Source organism: Mytilus galloprovincialis, chromosome 5 (genome assembly GCF_965363235.1).
Source record: "Mytilus galloprovincialis chromosome 5, xbMytGall1.hap1.1, whole genome shotgun sequence".
NCBI lineage: Eukaryota > Metazoa > Mollusca > Bivalvia > Mytilida > Mytilidae > Mytilus > Mytilus galloprovincialis.
Genome location: NC_134842.1, coordinates 146808 through 168566, shown reverse-complemented (window position 1 = coordinate 168566; position 21759 = coordinate 146808). Strand labels below are relative to the sequence as shown.

The window sequence follows — 21759 nt, the reverse complement described above, 5'->3', positions numbered from 1 at the left end:
TAAAGTTCACATATGGTCAGTTTTGGTAATGTGGTCAAATAATTTTGTTGTACAAGTCAGCTGGAGGTATCAAAACTACTGAAATTTTGTTACGTATCAATATTTTGAATAAAATGAGGACATGCTGGTATCCTAAATTTATGCAAACCAAAATTTTTTGTTATTATATTGCAATTTGGCTGTCCATTGTCATGATTGTATTATACATTGAATCCTGACATAAAAAATAGGGCTGATTTACTATGCGGGTATATAGATTTACAAATTAAAATGCACATATGGTCAGTTTTGGTGGATGCGGTCAAATAATTTTGTTGTACAAGTCAACTGGAGGTATCAAAACTACTGAAATTTTGTTACGTATCAGTATTTTAAGTAAAAAGAGGACATGCTGGTATCCTAAATTTATGCGAACCAAAATTTTTTGTTATATTATATTGCAATTTTGCTGTCCATTGTCATGATTGTATTATACATTGAATCCTGACATAAAAAATATGGCTGATTAACGATGCGGGTATAAAGATTTACAAATTAAAGTGCACATATGGTCAGTTTTGGTGGATGCAGTCAAATAATTTTGTTGTACAAGTCAACTGGAGGTATCAAAACTACTGAAATTTTGTTACGTATCAATATTTTGAATAAAATGAGGACATGCTGGTATCCTAAATTTATGCAAACCAAAATTTTTTGTTATTATATTGCAATTTGGCTGTCCATTGTCATGATTGTATTATACATTGAATCCTGACATAAAAAATAGGGCTGATTAACTATGCGGGTATATAGATTTACAAATTAAAATGCACATATGGTCAGTTTTGGTGGATGCGGTCAAATAATTTTGTTGTACAAGTCAACTGGAGGTATCAAAACTACTGAAATTTTGTTACGTATCAGTATTTTAAGTAAAAAGAGGACATGCTGGTATCCTAAATTTATGCGAACCAAAATTTTTTGTTATTATATTGCAATTTTGCTGTCCATTGTCATGATTGTATTATACATTGAATCCTGACATAAAAAATATGGCTGATTAACGATGCGGGTATAAAGATTTACAAATTAAAGTGCACATATGGTCAGTTTTGGTGGATGCGGTCAAATAATTTTGTTGTACAAGTCAACTGGAGGTATCAAAACTACTGAAATTTTGTTACGTTTCAATATTTTGAATAAAATGAGGACATGCTGGTATCCTAAATTTATGCGAACCAAAATTTGTTGTTATATATTGCAATATTGCTGTCCATTGTCATGATTGTATTATACATTGAATCCTGACATAAAAAATATGGCTGATTTACTATGCTGGTATAAAGATTTACAAATTAAAGTGCATATATGGTCAGTTTTGGTGGATGCGGTCAAATAATTTTGTTGTACAAGTCAACTGGAGGCATCAAAACTACTGAAATTTTGTTACGTATCAGTATTTTAAGTAAAAAGAGGACATGCTGGCACCCTTAATTTAATTAGGCTAACAAAAATTTGTTGTTATTATATTGCAATATTGCTGTCCATTGTCATGATTGTATTATACATTGAATCCTGACATTAAAAATAAGGCTGATTTTCTATGCTGGTATATAGATTTACAATTTAAAGTTCACATATGGTCAGTTTTGGTAATGTGGTCAAAAATTTTGTTGTACAAGTCAGCTGGAGGTATCAAAACTACTGAAATTTTGTTACGTATCAATATTTTGAATAAAATGAGGACATGCTGGTATCCTAAATTTATGCAAACCAAAATTTTTTGTTATTATATTGCAATTTGGCTGTCCACTGTCATGATTGTATTATACATTGAATCCTGACATAAAAAATAGGGCTGATTTACTATGCGGGTATATAGATTTACAAATTAAAATGCACATATGGTCAGTTTTGGTGGATGCGGTCAAATAATTTTGTTGTACAAGTCAACTGGAGGTATCAAAACTACTGAAATTTTGTTACGTATCAGTATTTTAAGTAAAAAGAGGACATGCTGGTATCCTAAATTTATGCGAACCAAAATTTTTTGTTATATTATATTGCAATTTTGCTGTCCATTGTCATGATTGTATTATACATTGAATCCTGACATAAAAAATATGGCTGATTAACGATGCGGGTATAAAGATTTACAAATTAAAGTGCACATATGGTCAGTTTTGGTGGATGCAGTCAAATAATTTTGTTGTACAAGTCAACTGGAGGTATCAAAACTACTGAAATTTTGTTACGTTTCAATATTTTGAATAAAATGAGGACATGCTGGTATCCTAAATTTATGTGAACAAAAATTTGTTGTTATTATATTGCAATATTGCTGTCCATTGTCATGATCACATGTATTATACATTAAATCCTGACATAAAAAATATGGCTGATTTACTATGCTGGTATATAGATTTACAAATTAAAGTGCATATATGGTCAGTTTTGGTGGATGCGGTCAAATAATTTTGTTGTACAAGTCAACTGGAGGCATCAAAACTACTGAAATTTTGTTACGTATCAGTATTTTAAGTAAAAAGAGGACATGCTGGCACCCTTAATTTAGGCTAACAAAAATTTGTTGTTATTATATTGCAATATTGCTGTCCATTGTCATGATTGTATTATACATTGAATCCTGACATTAAAAATAAGGCTGATTTACTATGCTGGTATATAGATTTACAATTTAAAGTTCACATATGGTCAGTTTTGGTAATGCGGTCAAATAATTTTGTTGTACAAGTCAGCTGGAGGTATCAAAACTACTGAAATTTTGTTACGTATCAAAATTTTGAATAAAATGAGGACATGCTGGTATCCTAAATTTATGCGAACCAAAATTTTTTGTTATTATATTGCAATTTTGCTGTCCATTGTCAGGATTGTATTATACATTGAATCCTGACATAAAAAATATTGCTGATTTACTATGCTGGTATATAGATTTACAAATTGAAGTGCATATATGGTCAGTTTTGGTGGATGCGGTCAAATAATTTTGTTGTACAAGTCAACTGGAGGCATCAAAACTACTGAAATTTTGTTACGTATCAGTATTTTGAGTAAAAAGAGGACATGCTTATACCCTTAATTTAGGCGAACTCAAATTTGTTGTTATTATATTGCAATATTGCTGTCCATTGTCATGATTGTATTATACATTAAATCCTGACATTAAAAATAAGGCTGATTTTCTATGCTGGTATATAGATTTACAATTTAAAGTTCACATATGGTCAGTTTTGGTAATGTGGTCAAATAATTTTGTTGTACAAGTCAGCTGGAGGTATCAAAACTACTGAAATTTTGTTACGTATCAATATTTTAAATAAAATGAGGACATGCTGGTATCCTAAATTTATGCGAACCAAAATATTTTGTTATTATATTGCAATTTTGCTGTCCATTGTCATGATTGTATTATACATTGAATCCTGACATAAAAAATATGGCTGATTAACTATGCGGGTATATAGATTTACAAATTAAAGTGCACATATGGTCAGTTTTGGTGGATGCGGTCAAATAATTTTGTTGTACAAGTCAACTGGAGGTATCAAAACTACTGAAATTTTGTTACGTTTCAATATTTTGAATAAAATGAGGACATGCTGGTATCCTAAATTTATGCAAACCAAAATTTTTTGTTATTATATTGCAATTTTGCTGTCCATTGTCATGATTGTATTATACATTGAATCCTGACATAAAAAATAGGGCTGATTAACTATGCGGGTATATAGATTTACAAATTAAAATGCACATATGGTCAGTTTTGGTGGATGCGGTCAAATAATTTTGTTGTACAAGTCAACTGGAGGTATCAAAACTACTGAAATTTTGTTACGTTTCAATATTTTGAATAAAATGAGGACATGCTGGTATCCTAAATTTATGCGAACCAAAATATTTTGTTATTATATTGCAATTTTGCTGTCCATTGTCATGATTGTATTATACATTGAATCCTGACATAAAAAATATGGCTGATTAACTATGCGGGTATATAGATTTACAAATTAAAGTGCACATATGGTCAGTTTTGGTGGATGCGGTCAAATAATTTTGTTGTACAAGTCAACTGGAGGTATCAAAACTACTGAAATTTTGTTACGTTTCAATATTTTGAATAAAATGAGGACATGCTGGTATCCTAAATTTATGCAAACCAAAATTTTTTGTTATTATATTGCAATTTTGCTGTCCATTGTCATGATTGTATTATACATTGAATCCTGACATAAAAAATATGGCTGATTAACGATGCGGGTATATAGATTTACAAATTAAAGTGCACATATGGTCAGTTTTGGTGGATGCGGTCAAATAATTTTGTTGTACAAGTCAACTGGAGGTATCAAAACTACTGAAATTTTGTTATGTTTCAATATTTTGAATAAAATGAGGACATGCTGGTATCCTAAATTTATGCGAACAAAAATTTGTTGTTATTATATTGCAATATTGCTGTCCATTGTCATGATTGTATTATACATTGAATCCTGACATAAAAAATATGGCTGATTTACTATGCTGGTATAAAGATTTACAAATTAAAGTGCATATATGGTCAGTTTTGGTGGATGCGGTCAAATAATTTTGTTGTACAAGTCAACTGGAGGTATCAAAACTACTGAAATTTTGTTACGTATCAGTATTTTAAGTAAAAAGAGGACATGCTGGTATCCTAAATTTATGCGAACCAAAATTTTTTGTTATTATATTGCAATTTTGCTGTCCATTGTCATGATTGTATTATACATTGAATCCTGACATAAAAAATATGGCTGATTAACGATGCGGGTATATAGATTTACAAATTAAAGTGCACATATGGTCAGTTTTGGTGGATGCGGTCAAATAATTTTGTTGTACAAGTCAACTGGAGGTATCAAAACTACTGAAATTTTGTTACGTTTCAATATTTTGAATAAAATGAGGACATGCTGGTATCCTAAATTTATGCGAACAAAAATTTGTTGTTATTATATTGCAATATTGCTGTCCATTGTCATGATTGTATTATACATTGAATCCTGACATAAAAAATATGGCTGATTTACTATGCTGGTATAAAGATTTACAAATTAAAGTGCATATATGGTCAGTTTTGGTGGATGCGGTCAAATAATTTTGTTGTACAAGTCAACTGGAGGCATCAAAACTACTGAAATTTTGTTACGTATCAGTATTTTAAGTAAAAAGAGGACAAGCTGGCACCCTTAATTTAGGCTAACAAAAATTTGTTGTTATTATATTGCAATATTGCTGTCCATTGTCATGATTGTATTATACATTGAATCCTGACATTAAAAATAAGGCTGATTTACTATGCTGGTATATAGATTTACAATTTAAAGTTCACATATGGTCAGTTTTGGTAATGCGGTCAAATAATTTTGTTGTACAAGTCAGCTGGAGGTATCAAAACTACTGAAATTTTGTTACGTATCAAAATTTTGAATAAAATGAGGACATGCTGGTATCCTAAATTTATGCGAACCAAAATTTTTTGTTATTATATTGCAATTTTGCTGTCCATTGTCAGGATTGTATTATACATTGAATCCTGACATAAAAAAATATTGCTGATTTACTATGCAGGTATATAGATTTACAAATTAAAGTGCATATATGGTCAGTTTTGGTGGATGCGGTCAAATAATTTTGTTGTACAAGTCAACTGGAGGTATCAAAACTACTGAAATTTTGTTACGTATCAGTATTTTGAGTAAAAAGAAGACATGCTGGCACCCTTAATTTAGGCGAACAAAAATTTGTAGTCATTATTTAAATGAATTAAACTATTGCTGATTGTAGCTGCATAGTTCAAGGATGTATAACTAACAAGGACGTATACACCTAACATCAAATATACTTATTTTCAAAAATATACATAATATGATTGAATTTGATATCGGAATATATATATATATTCAGTGCCTGTTATCATTGTAACCGAGATCGTTTTTATAATAGATAGATTGTCAGATCACAGATAAATTTGTGTTACGTTCTGTGCGTACTTATTTTCAATTATTTGTGTTTAATCCTGTTCATAAAACGGAAGTATTAATTTTCAAATTACTTTATTTTCGATGTTTCTACTACGAAACAAAGATATTAAAAATATATTTTTTTTTAAATCAACGAAGAGCGGTCCTGGTTACAAGTTAACTTAGTGTTGACCAGACCAGTCAAAAGTTAACTTGGGAACAGGTCTGGTTTTGATCGGATTTGTTCAAGCAGAAGTTAACTTTGTGGCAGGACCGGTTTCCAAGTTAACTTAGGTTAACTTTATGACAGGACTGGTTCCGAAGTTAACTTATGTTAACTTATGACAGGACTGGTTCGAAGTTAACTTATATCAATAGCGGACCTGTTTCCAAGTTAACTTTTTGGCAGACATAAAAACAGTCCTAGGTCCAAGTCCGCTTTTCAAGTTAACTAGATTTTGGTCCTAGGACTGGTCAGAGCAGTCCTACATTCGGTCACAGGTTAACTTTGACCAGTCCAAATGACTGGTTATCAAGTTAACTTGCTGTACAGGTTAGGAGTGCACCCATCTGTACATATATGTGCCTCAAAATCATTATTTTTTTAAATAAAATTAGTTATTATTCAATATTTATATTGAAACATTGCCTACCGGAAATGCATGTGTGCAGAGAAAATCATTCCACAAACATGGTTGATTTTTTATCCCTTGTACTTACAAACAGCCTCCGATCGATCATTAATGATGTTATTTGTTTGTTTTTATCAATGATAATCACATAATCTTACCTAAAAATGTTCACCGATTGTCCATAAAAAGTATTAAAACTGTTTTTTTACATCTTCCTGATCTTTGATCAACTTGTAACTTGTATTCCAGAACTTCCTCCAATAAAGGAGCACCTCAATCAATGAGTTTCCACCACCAGTTCAAAAGTACATATATCTGAAAGATTAAAATATAAAAGTCACACAGGTAGACATCAATCATCATTTAAAGGAATATTAAAAGTGTTTTGTTTATACATATGTATCGGCATAAAAATATGAGCTAATTCAATGTCCTGAAATTTAAAATTTAAAATATTTCCTCGATATTTACAGTTTATTTTCATGTGTATATATATATATGATCAGCAGAAATCGTTCTTCTGCATGTTTGCTGGTTTTACTTAAGATAGTTAACTTTTATCTGTATAACGCAGTGTAGTGTGGCCACGTACCCACACTTACTGCTTCATAGGACTTTATTGGGCTGAGTTGTAGTAAGTTTCAGTAAAGTGTGGCCAGATCCAGGCTTACTCTGTGATAAATGATGACATATATTTAGCCTGATGAAACCCTCTGGCGAGTTCCTTAGATGTCACCTATAAGTGCATGTTAAAGGAAGGGATGGGATCCCACTAACATGTTTAACCCCGCCACATTATTTATGTATGTGCCTGTTCCAAGTCAGGAGCCTGTAATTCAGTGGTTGTTTATGTGTTAAATATTTGTTTTTTCGTTCATATTTTTATACAAATAAGGTCGTTAGTTTTCTCGTTTTAATTTGTTTTACATTTCCATATCGGGGCCTTTTATAGCTGACTATGTTCATTGTTAAAGGTCGTACGGTGACCTATAGTTGTTAATGTCTGTGTCATGTTGGTCTCTTGTGGATAGTTGTGTCATTGGCAATCATATTTATACCACACCTTCTTTTTAAGTACACATGCAAAAAATATCGAAATAGAACAGCACAGACTGATATTGGACATACTGTTATGCCTAAGGGTAGGATTTAAGATTGGTAGGTTTTTATGTATCATGTTTCATTCTTTTCTTGTGTTGATCAGAGAATTCATTTCTACTTTCACTTTCATTTTCGTGTTCCAGAACTCTGAGCTGCACTGTTATATTTATGAACGGACTATGCATATGAACACTTTATATTTCAGGTATCGCGGCCGTATTGTATTGTATGTATTATATTATTGTTTATGGGAAATATTGATAGATCATAGGACAGGGTTCGTTCTCACTGTTTGACCAGAGGGGTACTTTGACAGGATCCCAGCTTTAGTTTGACCCGTATATCACTTGTCCCTTTTGCTCACCTGTTTTATTCAATCATGTTAAGGGTCTTTAATGTAACCAAGATACGTTTCCACTAAGGGTTATTCTTGATAAGCCCATACCTCCCCTTTTCCCTCGACAGTTGTGTATTTCTATTTGTTTTTGCGCCATGTTCTATAGTATTGCCGTGGGAACTTCCGGTTTTAAGGACCAATCGGAATGGACAGAGATAACCTAGTTTCCAGAACCCGGTATCATGTATATTTAGAATTAAAACCAATCGCTACGTTAATTGAGGGTGGTACTGAACACGGAAACACGTGAAATAAAAATTGGGAAAAATGAAGCACGAGAAATAAAATCGTAAATATTCAGAAAAAAAGTACCAGCAGTTATTACTAAGACGTTCTTGAAGACCATGTACTTACTTAGGTTTACTTAGGTTCGTTTACTGATGTATACAGGAACTACAGTCCCTCTTCAATCATCAGTCTCTATATCTAAATCTTCTCCACTTCCGGTGATTGGTGATTTATAGTCTTCGTACATCATTGTTTGGTTCTTCCAGTATTTGTCTAGTCTATTCTTAAATGTATTTGTGGTTGGTGATGTTACTATAATTTCGGGTAGTGTATTCCATGTTTTTACCACTCGTAGAGCAAAGGCATTCCTCCTTAATTCTGTTCTTGCTCTCTGTGGAAATATTTTCAGACTGTTGCCGCGTGACCCTGTTCGTGTTGTCATATCCTTCCATAATTTAACAAATTGTGCCGCCTCTTTATCATATTTTCCATTCAGTGTTTTATATAATTCAATCATGTCACCTCGGACTCGTCTAAAATTTAGAGATGGTAGTTTCAATTTTTGCAGTCTTTCTGAGTATGTTAAATTCTTTAATCCTGGTAGTTGTTTAGTTGCCCGGCGCTGCACATTTTCAATCATATCAACATATTTTATTTTATATGGATGCCATACTGAGCTTGCAAATTCTAAATGTGTTCTAACGAGTGTCTTGTATAGTGGTACAAAGGTATCTGTATCTAAATATTGAAAAGTTCTTCTCAGTAGTGCAAACATGGAATTTGCCTTATTAACTTTCTCACTTATATGTTTTTCGAAATTTAATTCAGAGTCAATAATTACTCCAATGTCTTTTTCTTCAGTAACTTTTTGTAGTATTGTCGATTTCAGTGTATATTTTGAGTCTGGTTCCGGTCCCGGTTTACCTATGTGCATATGTTTGCACTTGTCGGAGTGAAACTTTAATAGCCAGGTATCACTCCATTGCGATAGTTTATTTAAAGTCACTTTGTAATTGAGTTTTATCTTCTTTCTGACTAATTGTGTTAAAAATTTTAGTATCATCTGCAAAGAGGTATACGTCGGAATCAACCAGGTTTGGAAGGTCATTTATGAAAATTACAAAAAGTAGAGGCCCAAGCACAGATCCTTGAGGTATACCTGAGGTTACTTTTGTCCATGATGATGTTTTATTGTTTATTGAAACGTGTTGTATCCTGTCACTTAGAAAACTATCGACCCAATTCAGAACTGAAAGTTCTGTGCCATATGCTCTGAGTTTGTTCATTAGTCTTTTCTGCGGAACAGTGTCGAATGCTTTAGACATTGTTAATGGACATAAAGACCTTGTGGTCATCTTTAAGCGTCTGCTACTCGCATCTGATTTGAAAAAAAAATATTATCATGATGGACTTTATTACATGTATAGCATATACATATACAATAGATGTTGAATGGTAACAATGTATAAATTTCTATTATAGTACACAAGTTTCAAAAGTTACTATGCCTATACAAGGATTTCTAACTATACACATCCTTGGTCTATATGTCACCAGTTTACTTTGAGTTAGTTCCAGTTTACTTTTTAATCAAATGTGGAAAAGGCAAGAACGAGAAATTCGGAGCACCAACACGAAACACGGAAAATAAATAAGGGGAAATACGAAGCACGCACATCAAACCGAACAACGAGAAAACGAGAAATAAAACACCAAAACACGAAAACACTCGAAATTAAAAAGCTGAAAACGTTGCACGAAAATAACCCTTTACCACCCTCTTAATTTTACGGACACACTTATCGTTATAGTAACAGACACATATTATGTGTCCACGGACTTCCGGACGATGTAAACGGTTGGAGCAGAAGATTCTGAACCGCACAGCACACAGCTCACATTACCCTGACCATTTCGATAGCTAGACCATTATTACCAGAGCCTACCACTTGTGAACCATACCCATCACAAAGGGAGTATAAATAGTAAAACCATTTTATCATGTTTACACACGACGATTAACATCCAAGGGGGGCTCTGAACCGTTTTTGCTTTGGGATATTTATTCATAACATATTATAATATATTGATTTATGACTGATTAAATAGTCATTGCTAAACTTATAACTGTTTTTGTTATATTTTGTCTTGAAATGAATAAGAAACCAGTGTCTAAGACTCTTAAATTACTTAGTCCAGCTACCAAGGTTTGCAAGTTACCATTGCATGTTTCACAATTACCAGTGACAGATTATAAAAGGCCTACAACAAGGTTCTAGTGTTAAACAAGTAAACATACACACACACATTTAATTTAGCTTCGTAATGCTAGACCAGAGGCGTTACATACAAACAACGAAATATTAAGCTAGATAAAGTACCTTGACACATAAAACAAATATTGGACGAGGGTAAGGACTGAGCAGTTGCTATAAGCATGTGTATAAACTCTAATACTGAGACAAATATCCCCTATGGAAAGAATAATTGTCAACAAGACTGACAACCACACATACCATAGAGAACAGAGTTGGTCTTTTTAGAGATAATTTACCCATACTATAAAAAACACATTCAAGTGTCGGAATAATGGGCTGTCGGAGTCATGGGTTGTCGGAGTAATGGGCTGTCGGAATAATGGTTGTCGGACTAATGGGATGTCACCAGCAGATGCTCCCAGCGCCATTGATGTGAAAATCCATGGATTTCGGGATATAAAGGCAACGCTCTAACCAATTGAGCCAAAGAAGATCTCCCCTAACTCAACTAGTTAGACTACCTTTATATCTCCAGATCTACAACATGATATTATGCGTGTCCAGATGTCTCAGTATGTTACTTAAACAATGTGTTCATGACAAGCAGATTGCATTTTTGTGTAAATAAAGGCAACAATAGTATACAACTGTTCTTAATATCAAAAATCGTTTTCAGAAGAAAACAAATCTGGGTGACAAACTATAACTGATGGAAATGTAGTAGGTGGTTTTCTATGCGTTAATGAATAACACCAACAAGAGCTAAGGGTTCTGATGCTTTATTGTACCAGTATGTAAATAACAAGTCTGAAATAGCAATACAACGTATATAAATAACACCATACTAAACGGCAACACACAGAAACGAACTATAGTATTACTATGGCAATTTTTCTGACTTGGGACAGGACATTTTAAGAAAAAAATTGTAAGGGTTTCGCGGAACCCAGTGTCTTGCCTACTTTTGCTGTAAATCGCAGGCCCATGAAAAATGAGGGAAAAAAATCAATAAAAATATTCCTCTTGATACTATTTTATGATTGTAAAAAGCTTCTGTTCAAGTTTGGTAAAAATCTAGGATAGTTGATGAATTTAATAAATGTTTAGAAAACTTTATCTGCAGACTGTATGTTATGTTAACTGGAAGAAAATCTAAGTCCGTTTAAAAGTAAAATACAGAAAAAATGGAGTTATCTTTTTACAAAACTTACTTCTGGATACTATCTTATGATCATAAATAGGCTTCTGTCCAAGTTTGGTACACTACAAGGATAGTTTTAAGAAAGTTATTAAAATTCTAAAAAATTTAACCACAGAGTGAATGTAATGTTTCACGCAGAAAAAACTAAGTCCATTTATAAGTAAAATACGGAAAAAAAGGAAATTTATTTTTACAATATTTACTTCTGGATACTATCTTATGATCATACACAAGCTTCTGTACAAGTTTGGTAGAAATCCAGTTTAGTTAAAGAAAGTTATTAAATTTTAAAAACTTTTACAACAGAGCTAGTGAATGTGGTGTTTCCCCACAGAAAAAATTAAGTCCATTTAAAAGTAAAATATGAAAAAAATAGATTTATCTTTTTACAAAATTTACTTCTGGATACTATCTTATGATCATAAACAAGCTTCTGTCCAAGTTTTGTTCTAACCCAGGATAGTTTGAGAAAGTTATTAAAATTTTATTGTGAACCCCATTAAACCTTTCCATAGATTCACCTGATAGTTACCTGTCCATTTAAACTTTTGGCAGTTCTATTGTCCCATTGAACAAATACAACAGGTATTGTTCTCTGTAAAGTTTATTCACCAGGACCTTTAAATTTCTTCTAAGAGAAATCTATCACTCATTGATTCATGTTTTCTTAAATTTGAGGATCGAGTGTATAATTAAATCTTAAGTGGAAAAAATAATTATAGTACATGTATGATATAGGTAAAACATGAACAGGTATGATATAATGGTAAAAAATATTTGCAGGTATATGTGGCACAATTAATATCATCAAAATAAAAGAGATTGGCACAATTTTAATACTTTTCCAAAACTGCAATTGGCCCAAATTGATTCTGCCAGAATTTAGTAAGATTAATACATCACCAAGGTAGCTATATAGTTTGAAGAAAATCCAAGTTGATTTGAAAAACTTATTAAAAAAATTAAAGTGTACTATCTCTATTTTGTCCGAACTACAAATTCTAGCTTTTTTTACCTAGATTAATTTAATTCTTAAAATTTACAGCAATACAACAAAAACAAAATGACCTGAGATTCAGTAAGCTTAATATATATGTAAGATAGCTACATAGTTTGATGAAAATCCAAGTTGGTTTGAAAAAGTTATTAAAAAAATTAAAGTGTACTGTCTCTATTTCGTCTGAACTGTAAATTCTAACTTTTTTTACCTAGATTAAATTAATTCTTGAATTTCACAGCAATACAACAAAAAATTAAATGACCTGGGATTCAGTAACCTTAATTTATATGTAAGATAGCTACATAGTTTGATGAAAATCCAAGTTGTTTTGAAAAAGTTATTAAAAAAATTAAAGTGTACTGTCTCTATTTCGTCCAAACTGCAAATTCTAACTTTTTTTTTCCTAGATTAAATTAATTCTTGAATTTGACATCAATACAACAAAAAATAAAATGACCTGGGATTCAGTAACCTTAATATATATGTAAGATAGCTACATAGTTTGATGAAAATCCAAGTTGGTTTTGAAAAAGTAATAAACAAAATTAAAGTGTACTGTCTCTATATCCGTCAGAACTGCAATTTCTAACTTTTTTTACCTAGATTAATTTAATTCTTGAATATGACAGCAATAAAACAAAAATTAAAATGACCTGGGATTCAGTAACCTTAATATATATGTAAGATAGCTACATAGTTTGATGAAAATCCAAGTTGTTTTGAAAAAGTTATTAAAAAAATTAAAGTGTACAGACTCTATTTCGTCCAAACTGCAAATTCTTGTTTTTTTTTCCTAGATTAAATTAATTCTTGAATTTGACAGCAATACAACAAAAAATAAAATGACCTGGGATTCAGTAAGCTTAATATATTTGTAAGATAGCTACATAGTTTGATGAAAATCCAAGTTGTTTTGAAAAAGAAATAAACAAAATTAAAGTGTACTGTCTCTATTTGTGTCGGAACTGCAATTTCTAACTTTTTTTACCTAGATTAATTGAATTCTTGAATATGACAGCAATAAAACAAAAAATAAAATGACCTGGGATTCAGTAACCTTAATATATATGTAAGATAGCTACATAGTTTGATGAAAATCCAAGTTGTTTTGAAAAAGTTATTAAAAAAAATAATGTGTACTGTCTCTATTTCGTTCGAACTGCAAATTCTAACTTTTTTTACCTAGATTAATTTAATTCTTGAATTTGACAGCAATAAAACAAAAAATAAAATGACCTGGGATTCAGTAACCTTAATATATATGTAAGATAGCTACATAGTTTGATGAAAATCCAAGTTGTTTTGAAAAAGTTATTAAAAAAATTAAAGTGTACTGTCTCTATTTCGTCCAAACTGCAAATTCTAACTTTTTTTTTCCTAGATTAAATTAATTCTTGAATTTGACATCAATACAACAAAAAATAAAATGACCTGGGATTCAGTAACATTAATATATATGTAAGATAGCTACATAGTTTGATGAAAATCCAAGTTGTTTTGAAAAAGTAATAAACAAAATTAAAGTGTACTGTCTCTATTTCCGTCAGAACTGCAATTTCTAACTTTTTTTACCTAGATTAATTTAATTCTTGAATATGACAGCAATAAAACAAAAATTAAAATGACCTGGGATTCAGTAACCTTAATATATATGTAAGATAGCTACATAGTTTGATGAAAATCCAAGTTGTTTTGAAAAAGAAAAAAAACAAAATTAAAGTGTACAGACTCTATTTCGTCCAAACTGCAAATTCTTGTTTTTTTTTCCTAGATTAAATTAATTCTTGAATTTGACAGCAATACAACAAAAAATAAAATGACCTGGGATTCAGTAAGCTTAATATATTTGTAAGATAGCTACATAGTTTGATGAAAATCCAAGTTGTTTTGAAAAAGAAAAAAAACAAAATTAAAGTGTACTGTCTCTATTTGTGTCGGAACTGCAATTTCTAACTTTTTTTACCTAGATTAATTGAATTCTTGAATATGACAGCAATAAAACAAAAAAATAAAATGACCTGGGATTCAGTAACCTTATTATATATGTAAGATAGCTACATAGTTTGATGAAAATCCAAGTTGTTTTGAAAAAGTTATTAAAAAAATTAAAGTGTACTGACTCTATTTCGTCCAAACTGCAAATTCTTGTTTTTTTTCCCTAGATTAAATTAATTCTTGCATTTGACAGCAATACAACAAAAAATATAATGACCTGGGATTCAGTAACCTTAATATATATGTAAGATAGCTACATAGTTTGATGAAAATCCAAGTTGTTTTGAAAAAGTTATTAAAAAAAATAATGTGTACTGTCTCTATTTCGTCCGAACTGCAAATTCTAACTTTTTTTACCTAGATTAATTTAATTCTTGAATTTGACAGCAATAAAACAAAAAATAAAATGACCTGGGATTCAGTAACCTTAATATATATGTAAGATAGCTACATAGTTTGATGAAAATCCAAGTTGTTTTGAAAAAGTTATTAAAACAATTAAAGTGTACTGTCTATTTCGTCCAAACTGCAAATTCTAACTTTTTTTTCCCTAGATTAAATTAATTCTTGAATTTGACATCAATACAACAAAAAGTAAAATGACCTGGGATTCAGTAACCTTAATATATATGTAAGATAGCTACATAGTTTGATGAAAATCCAAGTTGTTTTGAAAAAGTTATTAAAAAAATTAAAGTGTACTGTCTCTATTTCGTCCAAACTGCAAATTCTAACTTTTTTTACCTAGATTAATTTAATTCTTGAATATGACAGCAATAAAACAAAAAATAAAATGACCTGGGATTCATTAACCTTAATATATTTGTAAGATAGCTACATAGTTTGATGAAAATCCAAGTTGTTTTGAAAAAGTTATTAAAAAAATTAAAGTGTACTGACTTTATTTCGTCCAAACTGCAAATTCTTGTTTTTTTTCCCTAGATTAAATTAATTCTTGAATTTGACAGCAATACAACATAAAATAAAATGACCTGGGATTCAGTAACCTTAATATATATGTAAGATAGCTACATAGTTTGATGAAAATCCAAGTTGTTTTGAAAAAGTTATTAAAAAAATTAAAGTGTACTGACTCTATCTCGTTCAAACTGCAAATTCTTGGTTTTTTTTCCTAGATTAAATTAATTCTTGAATTTGACAGCAATACAACAAAAATAAAATGACCTGGGATTCAGTAACCTTAATATATATGTAAGATAGCTACATAGTTTGATGAAAATCCAAGTTGTTTTGAAAAAGTTATTAAAAAAAATAATGTGTACTGTCTCTATTTCGTCCGAACTGCAAATTCTAACTTTTTTTACCTAGATTAATTTAATTCTTGAATTTGACAGCAATAAAACAAAAAATAAAATGACCTGGGATTCAGTAACCTTAATATATATGTAAGATAGCTACATAGTTTGATGAAAATCCAAGTTGTTTTGAAAAAGTTATTAAAAAAATTAAAGTGTACTGTCTCTATTTCGTCCAAACTGCAAATTCTAACTTTTATTTTCCTCGATTAAATTAATTCTTGAATTTGACATCAATAAAACAAAAAATAAAATGACCTGGGATTCAGTGACCTTAATATATATGTAAGATAGCTACATAGTTTGATGAAAATCCAAGTTGTTTTGAAAAAGTTATTAAAAAAATTAAAGTGTAATGTCTCTATTTCGTCCAAACTGCAAATTCTAACTTTTTTTACCTCGATTAAATTAATTCTTGAATTTGACAGCAATACAACAAAAAATAAAATGACCTGGGATTCAGTAAGCCTAATATATATGTAAGATAGCTACATAGTTTGATGAAAATCCAAGTTGTTTTGAAAAAGTTATTAAAAAAATTAAAGTGTACCATCTCTATTTTGTCCGAACTGCAAATTATAGCTTTTTTTTTTACCTAGATTGAATTAATTCTTGAATTTGACAGCAATACAACAAAAAATAAAATAACTTGGGATTCAGTAACCTTAATATATATGTAAGATAGCTGTATAGTTTGATGAAAATCCATGTTGATTTGAAAAAGTTATTAAAAAAATTAAAGTGTAATGTCTCTATTTCGTCCGAACTGCAAATTCTAACTTTTTTACCTCGATTAAATTAATTCTTGAATTTGACAGCAATACAACAAAAAATAAAATGACCTGGGATTCAGTAATCCTAATATATATGTAAGATAGCTACATAGTTTGATGAAAATCCAAGTTGTTTTGAAAAAGTTATTAAAAAAATTAAAGTGTACTGTCTCTATTTCCGTCCTAACTGCAAAATCTAGCTTTTTTTTACCTAGATTAATTTAATTCTAAAATTTGACAGCAATAAAACAAAAAATAAAGTGACCTGGGATTCAGTAATCTTAATATATATGTAAGATAGCTACATAGTTTGATGAAAATCCAAGTTGGTTTGAAAAAGTTATTAAAAAAATTAAGGCAGTGTCTGCGCTCACCCGCATGCGGGTACGAATAGTCAAATTGCCGTTCTAGGCGCGCGTACCCACATCCGGTTTTTTAATAAAATGCCATCGAATCAGGAATGAAACGTGAAATATGTACGAAAATTATTGATAGTATGGGAATTTCGTGTAGAACGAGTGAAGAATATGAAAAAATAATATTTTCAAATTATATTTATTATTTAAAATTAAAAGCACAATGATGGAAAATTAAACTGTACAGTCCCTGAAAAGAAAAAAAAGAAAAATAAAACTACTAAAATTAAAGCTGGAGTTTATAAAAATTAAAGAAGCAAGTTATAATATCAATTTAAACCAATTACAATAGATTCATGTCACTAATTAAGATTTGTAACATATGATTGTTTTGGCACAGATTTCAACCCCGGGCTGCACATTTCAAATGTTGCCAGCCTACGTTCACGTTTCATTATTCATTATTACTTGCTTCTTTAAATTTAAATTTTAATAAACTCATGCTTTAATTTTAGTAGTTTTATATATTTCAAAATTTTAGTTTCTGTGTTATATTTTACTTAAAGATTAATTTAAAATATCATATGGGTATATTTTTAATTTATAAAAAAAATATTCTTTAAATTTGCATTAAAATTTTGTAATAGTATTACTTTCTATCATGTTTTTCTTTTACAGGGACTATTTTCCATCATTGTGCATTTAATTTTGCAATGATTTCTATGTATCATTATTTAATAAATACAATTTGAAAATATTATTTTTCATACTTTTCACTCGTTCTTCCCCATTCTATCGATAATTTCCGTAGATATTTCACGTTTTATACCCGATCCAATGGCATTTTATTAGAAAACCGGATGTGGGTACGCGCAGCCTAGAACGGCAATTTGACTATTCGTACCCGCATGCGGGTACGCGCAGACACTGCCAAAAATTAAAGTGTACTGTCTCTATTTCGTCCGAACTGCAATTGCTATACATGTAATAAAGTCCATCATGATAATATTTTTTTTTCAAATCAGATGTGAGTAGCAGACGGTTAAAATGACCACAAGGTCTTTTATGTCCATATTAACAACAGTGATTAATAATGTCTACATGGTCTTCAAGAACGTCTTAGTAATAACTGCTGGTACTTTTTTTCTGAATATTTACGATTTAATTTCTCGTGCTTCATTTTTCCCAATTTTTATTTTTCGTGCTACGTTTTTGCGATTTTTATTTCACATTTTCCGTGTTCAGTACCACCCTCAATTAACGTAGCGATTGGTTTTAATTCTAAATATACATGATACCGGGTTCTGGAAACTATGTTATCTCTGTCCATTCCGATTGGTCCTTAAAACCGGAAGTTCCCACGGCAATACTATAGAACATGGCGCAAAAACAAATAGAAATACACAACTGTCGAGGGAAAAGGGGAGGTATGGGCTTATCAAGAATAACCCTTAGTGGAAACGTATCTTGGTTACATTAAAGACCCTTAACATGATTGAATAAAACAGGTGAGCAAAAGGGACAAGTGATATACGGGTCAAACTAAAGCTGGGATCCTGTCAAAGTACCCCTCTGGTCAAACAGTGAGAACGAACCCTGTCCTATGATCTATCAATATTTCCCATAAACAATAATATAATACATACAATACAATACGGCCGCGATACCTGAAATATAAAGTGTTCATATGCATAGTCCGTTCATAAATATAACAGTGCAGCTCAGAGTTCTGGAACACGAAAATGAAAGTGAAAGTAGAAATGAATTCTCTGATCAACACAAGAAAAGAATGAAACATGATACATAAAAACCTACCAATCTTAAATCCTACCCTTAGGCATAACAGTATGTCCAATATCAGTCTGTGCTGTTCTATTTCGATATTTTTTGCATATGTACTTAAAAAGAAGGTGTGGTATAAATATGATTGCCAATGACACAACTATCCACAAGAGACCAACATGACACAGACATTAACAACTATAGGTCACCGTACGACCTTTAACAATGAACATAGTCAGCTATAAAAGGCCCCGATATGGAAATGTAAAACAAATTAAAACGAGAAAACTAACGACCTTATTTGTATAAAAATATGAACGAAAAAACAAATATTTAACACATAAACAACCACTGAATTACAGGCTCCTGACTTGGAACAGGCACATACATAAATAATGTGGCGGGGTTAAACATGTTAGTGGGATCCCATCCCTTCCTTTAACATGCACTTATAGGTGACATCTAAGGAACTCGCCAGAGGGTTTCCTCAGGCTAAATATATGTCATCATTTATCACAGAGTAAGCCTGGATCTGGCCACACTTTACTGAAACTTACTACAACTCAGCCCAATAAAGTCCTATGAAGCAGTAAGTGTGGGTACGTGGCCACACTACACTGCGTTATACAGATAAAAGTTAACTATCTTAAGTAAAACCAGCAAACATGCAGCAGAACGATTTCTGCTGATCATATATATATATACACATGAAAATAAACTGTAAATATCGAGGAAATATTTTAAATTTTAAATTTCAGGACATTGAATTAGCTCATATTTTTATGCCGATACATATGTATAAACAAAACACTTTTAATATTCCTTTAAATGATGATTGATGTCTACCTGTGTGACTTTTATATTTTAATCTTTCAGATATATGTACTTTTGAACTGGTGGTGGAAACTCATTGATTGAGGTGCTCCTTTATTGGAGGAAGTTCTGGAATACAAGTTACAAGTTGATCAAAGATCAGGAAGATGTAAAAAAACAGTTTTAATACTTTTTATGGACAATCGGTGAACATTTTTAGGTAAGATTATGTGATTATCATTGATAAAAACAAACAAATAACATCATTAATGATCGATCGGAGGCTGTTTGTAAGTACAAGGGATAAAAAATCAACCATGTTTGTGGAATGATTTTCTCTGCACACATGCATTTCCGGTAGGCAATGTTTCAATATAAATATTGAATAATAACTAATTTTATTTAAAAAAATAATGATTTTGAGGCACATATATGTACAGATGGGTGCACTCCTAACCTGTACAGCAAGTTAACTTGATAACCAGTCATTTGGACTGGTCAAAGTTAACCTGTGACCGAATGTAGGACTGCTCTGACCAGTCCTAGGACCAAAATCTAGTTAACTTGAAAAGCGGACTTGGACCTAGGACTGTTTTTATGTCTGCCAAAAAGTTAACTTGGAAACAGGTCCGCTATTGATATAAGTTAACTTCGAACCAGTCCTGTCATAAGTTAACATAAGTTAACTTCGGAACCAGTCCTGTCATAAAGTTAACCTAAGTTAACTTGGAAACCGGTCCTGCCACAAAGTTAACTTCTGCTTGAACAAATCCGATCAAAACCAGACCTGTTCCCAAGTTAACTTTTGACTGGTCTGGTCAACACTAAGTTAACTTGTAACCAGGACCGCTCTTCGTTGATTTAAAAAAAAATATATTTTTAATATCTTTGTTTCGTAGTAGAAACATCGAAAATAAAGTAATTTGAAAATTAATACTTCCGTTTTATGAACAGGATTAAACACAAATAATTGAAAATAAGTACGCACAGAACGTAACACAAATTTATCTGTGATCTGACAATCTATCTATTATAAAAACGATCTCGGTTACAATGATAACAGGCACTGAATATATATATATATTCCGATATCAAATTCAATCATATTATGTATATTTGTGAAAATAAGTATATTTGATGTTAGGTGTATACGTCCTTGTTAGTTATACATCCTTGAACTATGCAGCTACAATCAGCAATAGTTTAATTCATTTAAATAATGACTACAAATTTTTGTTCGCCTAAATTAAGGGTGCCAGCATGTCTTCTTTTTACTCAAAATACTGATACGTAACAAAATTTCAGTAGTTTTGATACCTCCAGTTGACTTGTACAACAAAATTATTTGACCGCATCCACCAAAACTGACCATATATGCACTTTAATTTGTAAATCTATATACCTGCATAGTAAATCAGCAATATTTTTTATGTCAGGATTCAATGTATAATACAATCCTGACAATGGACAGCAAAATTGCAATATGATAACAAAAAATTTTGGTTCGCATAAATTTAGGATACCAGCATGTCCTCATTTTATTCAAAATTTTGATACGTAACAAAATTTCAGTAGTTTTGATACCTCCAGCTGACTTGTACAACAAAATTATTTGACCGCATTACCAAAACTGACCATATGTGAACTTTAAATTGTAAATCTATATACCAGCATAGTAAATCAGCCTTATTTTTAATGTCAGGATTCAATGTATAATACAATCATGACAATGGACAGCAATATTGCAATATAATAACAACAAATTTTTGTTAGCCTAAATTAAGGGTGCCAGCTTGTCCTCTTTTTACTTAAAATACTGATACGTAACAAAATTTCAGTAGTTTTGATGCCTCCAGTTGACTTGTACAACAAAATTATTTGACCGCATCCACCAAAACTGACCATATATGCACTTTAATT

At 31.0% G+C, this 21759-nt stretch overlaps 1 protein-coding gene and 1 long non-coding RNA gene across 5 annotated transcripts in view; one reads left to right on the top strand and one right to left on the bottom strand.

The window, feature by feature from the left end:
• The window catches only part of LOC143074919 (uncharacterized), a 101899-nt gene that overhangs the window by 17308 nt on the left and 62832 nt on the right, over positions 1 to 21759 (bottom strand). The window contains exons 1-2 of one of the 4 annotated variants that reach the window (XR_012978166.1): positions 8085 to 8243; positions 6778 to 6934 (exon numbers count right to left, since the gene is read on the bottom strand). Coding sequence is in view for 1 of the 4 variants with exons in the window: in XM_076250122.1 (XP_076106237.1) it covers positions 8524 to 9453 (930 nt within the window). In the remaining 3 variants the exon portion in view is untranslated. Of the gene's footprint in view, positions 1 to 6777; positions 6935 to 8084; positions 8244 to 8471; positions 9724 to 21759 lie in introns of those variants that run through there. The other 3 variants (XR_012978167.1, XM_076250122.1, XR_012978168.1) reach the window with 3 other exon arrangements.
• LOC143074921 (uncharacterized) overlaps positions 18587 to 21759 on the top strand; it is a 36163-nt gene continuing 32990 nt past the window's right edge. The window contains exons 1-2 of the long non-coding RNA XR_012978169.1: positions 18587 to 18752; positions 19903 to 20059. This is a non-coding gene — a long non-coding RNA (uncharacterized LOC143074921). The remainder of the gene's footprint in view (positions 18753 to 19902; positions 20060 to 21759) is intronic.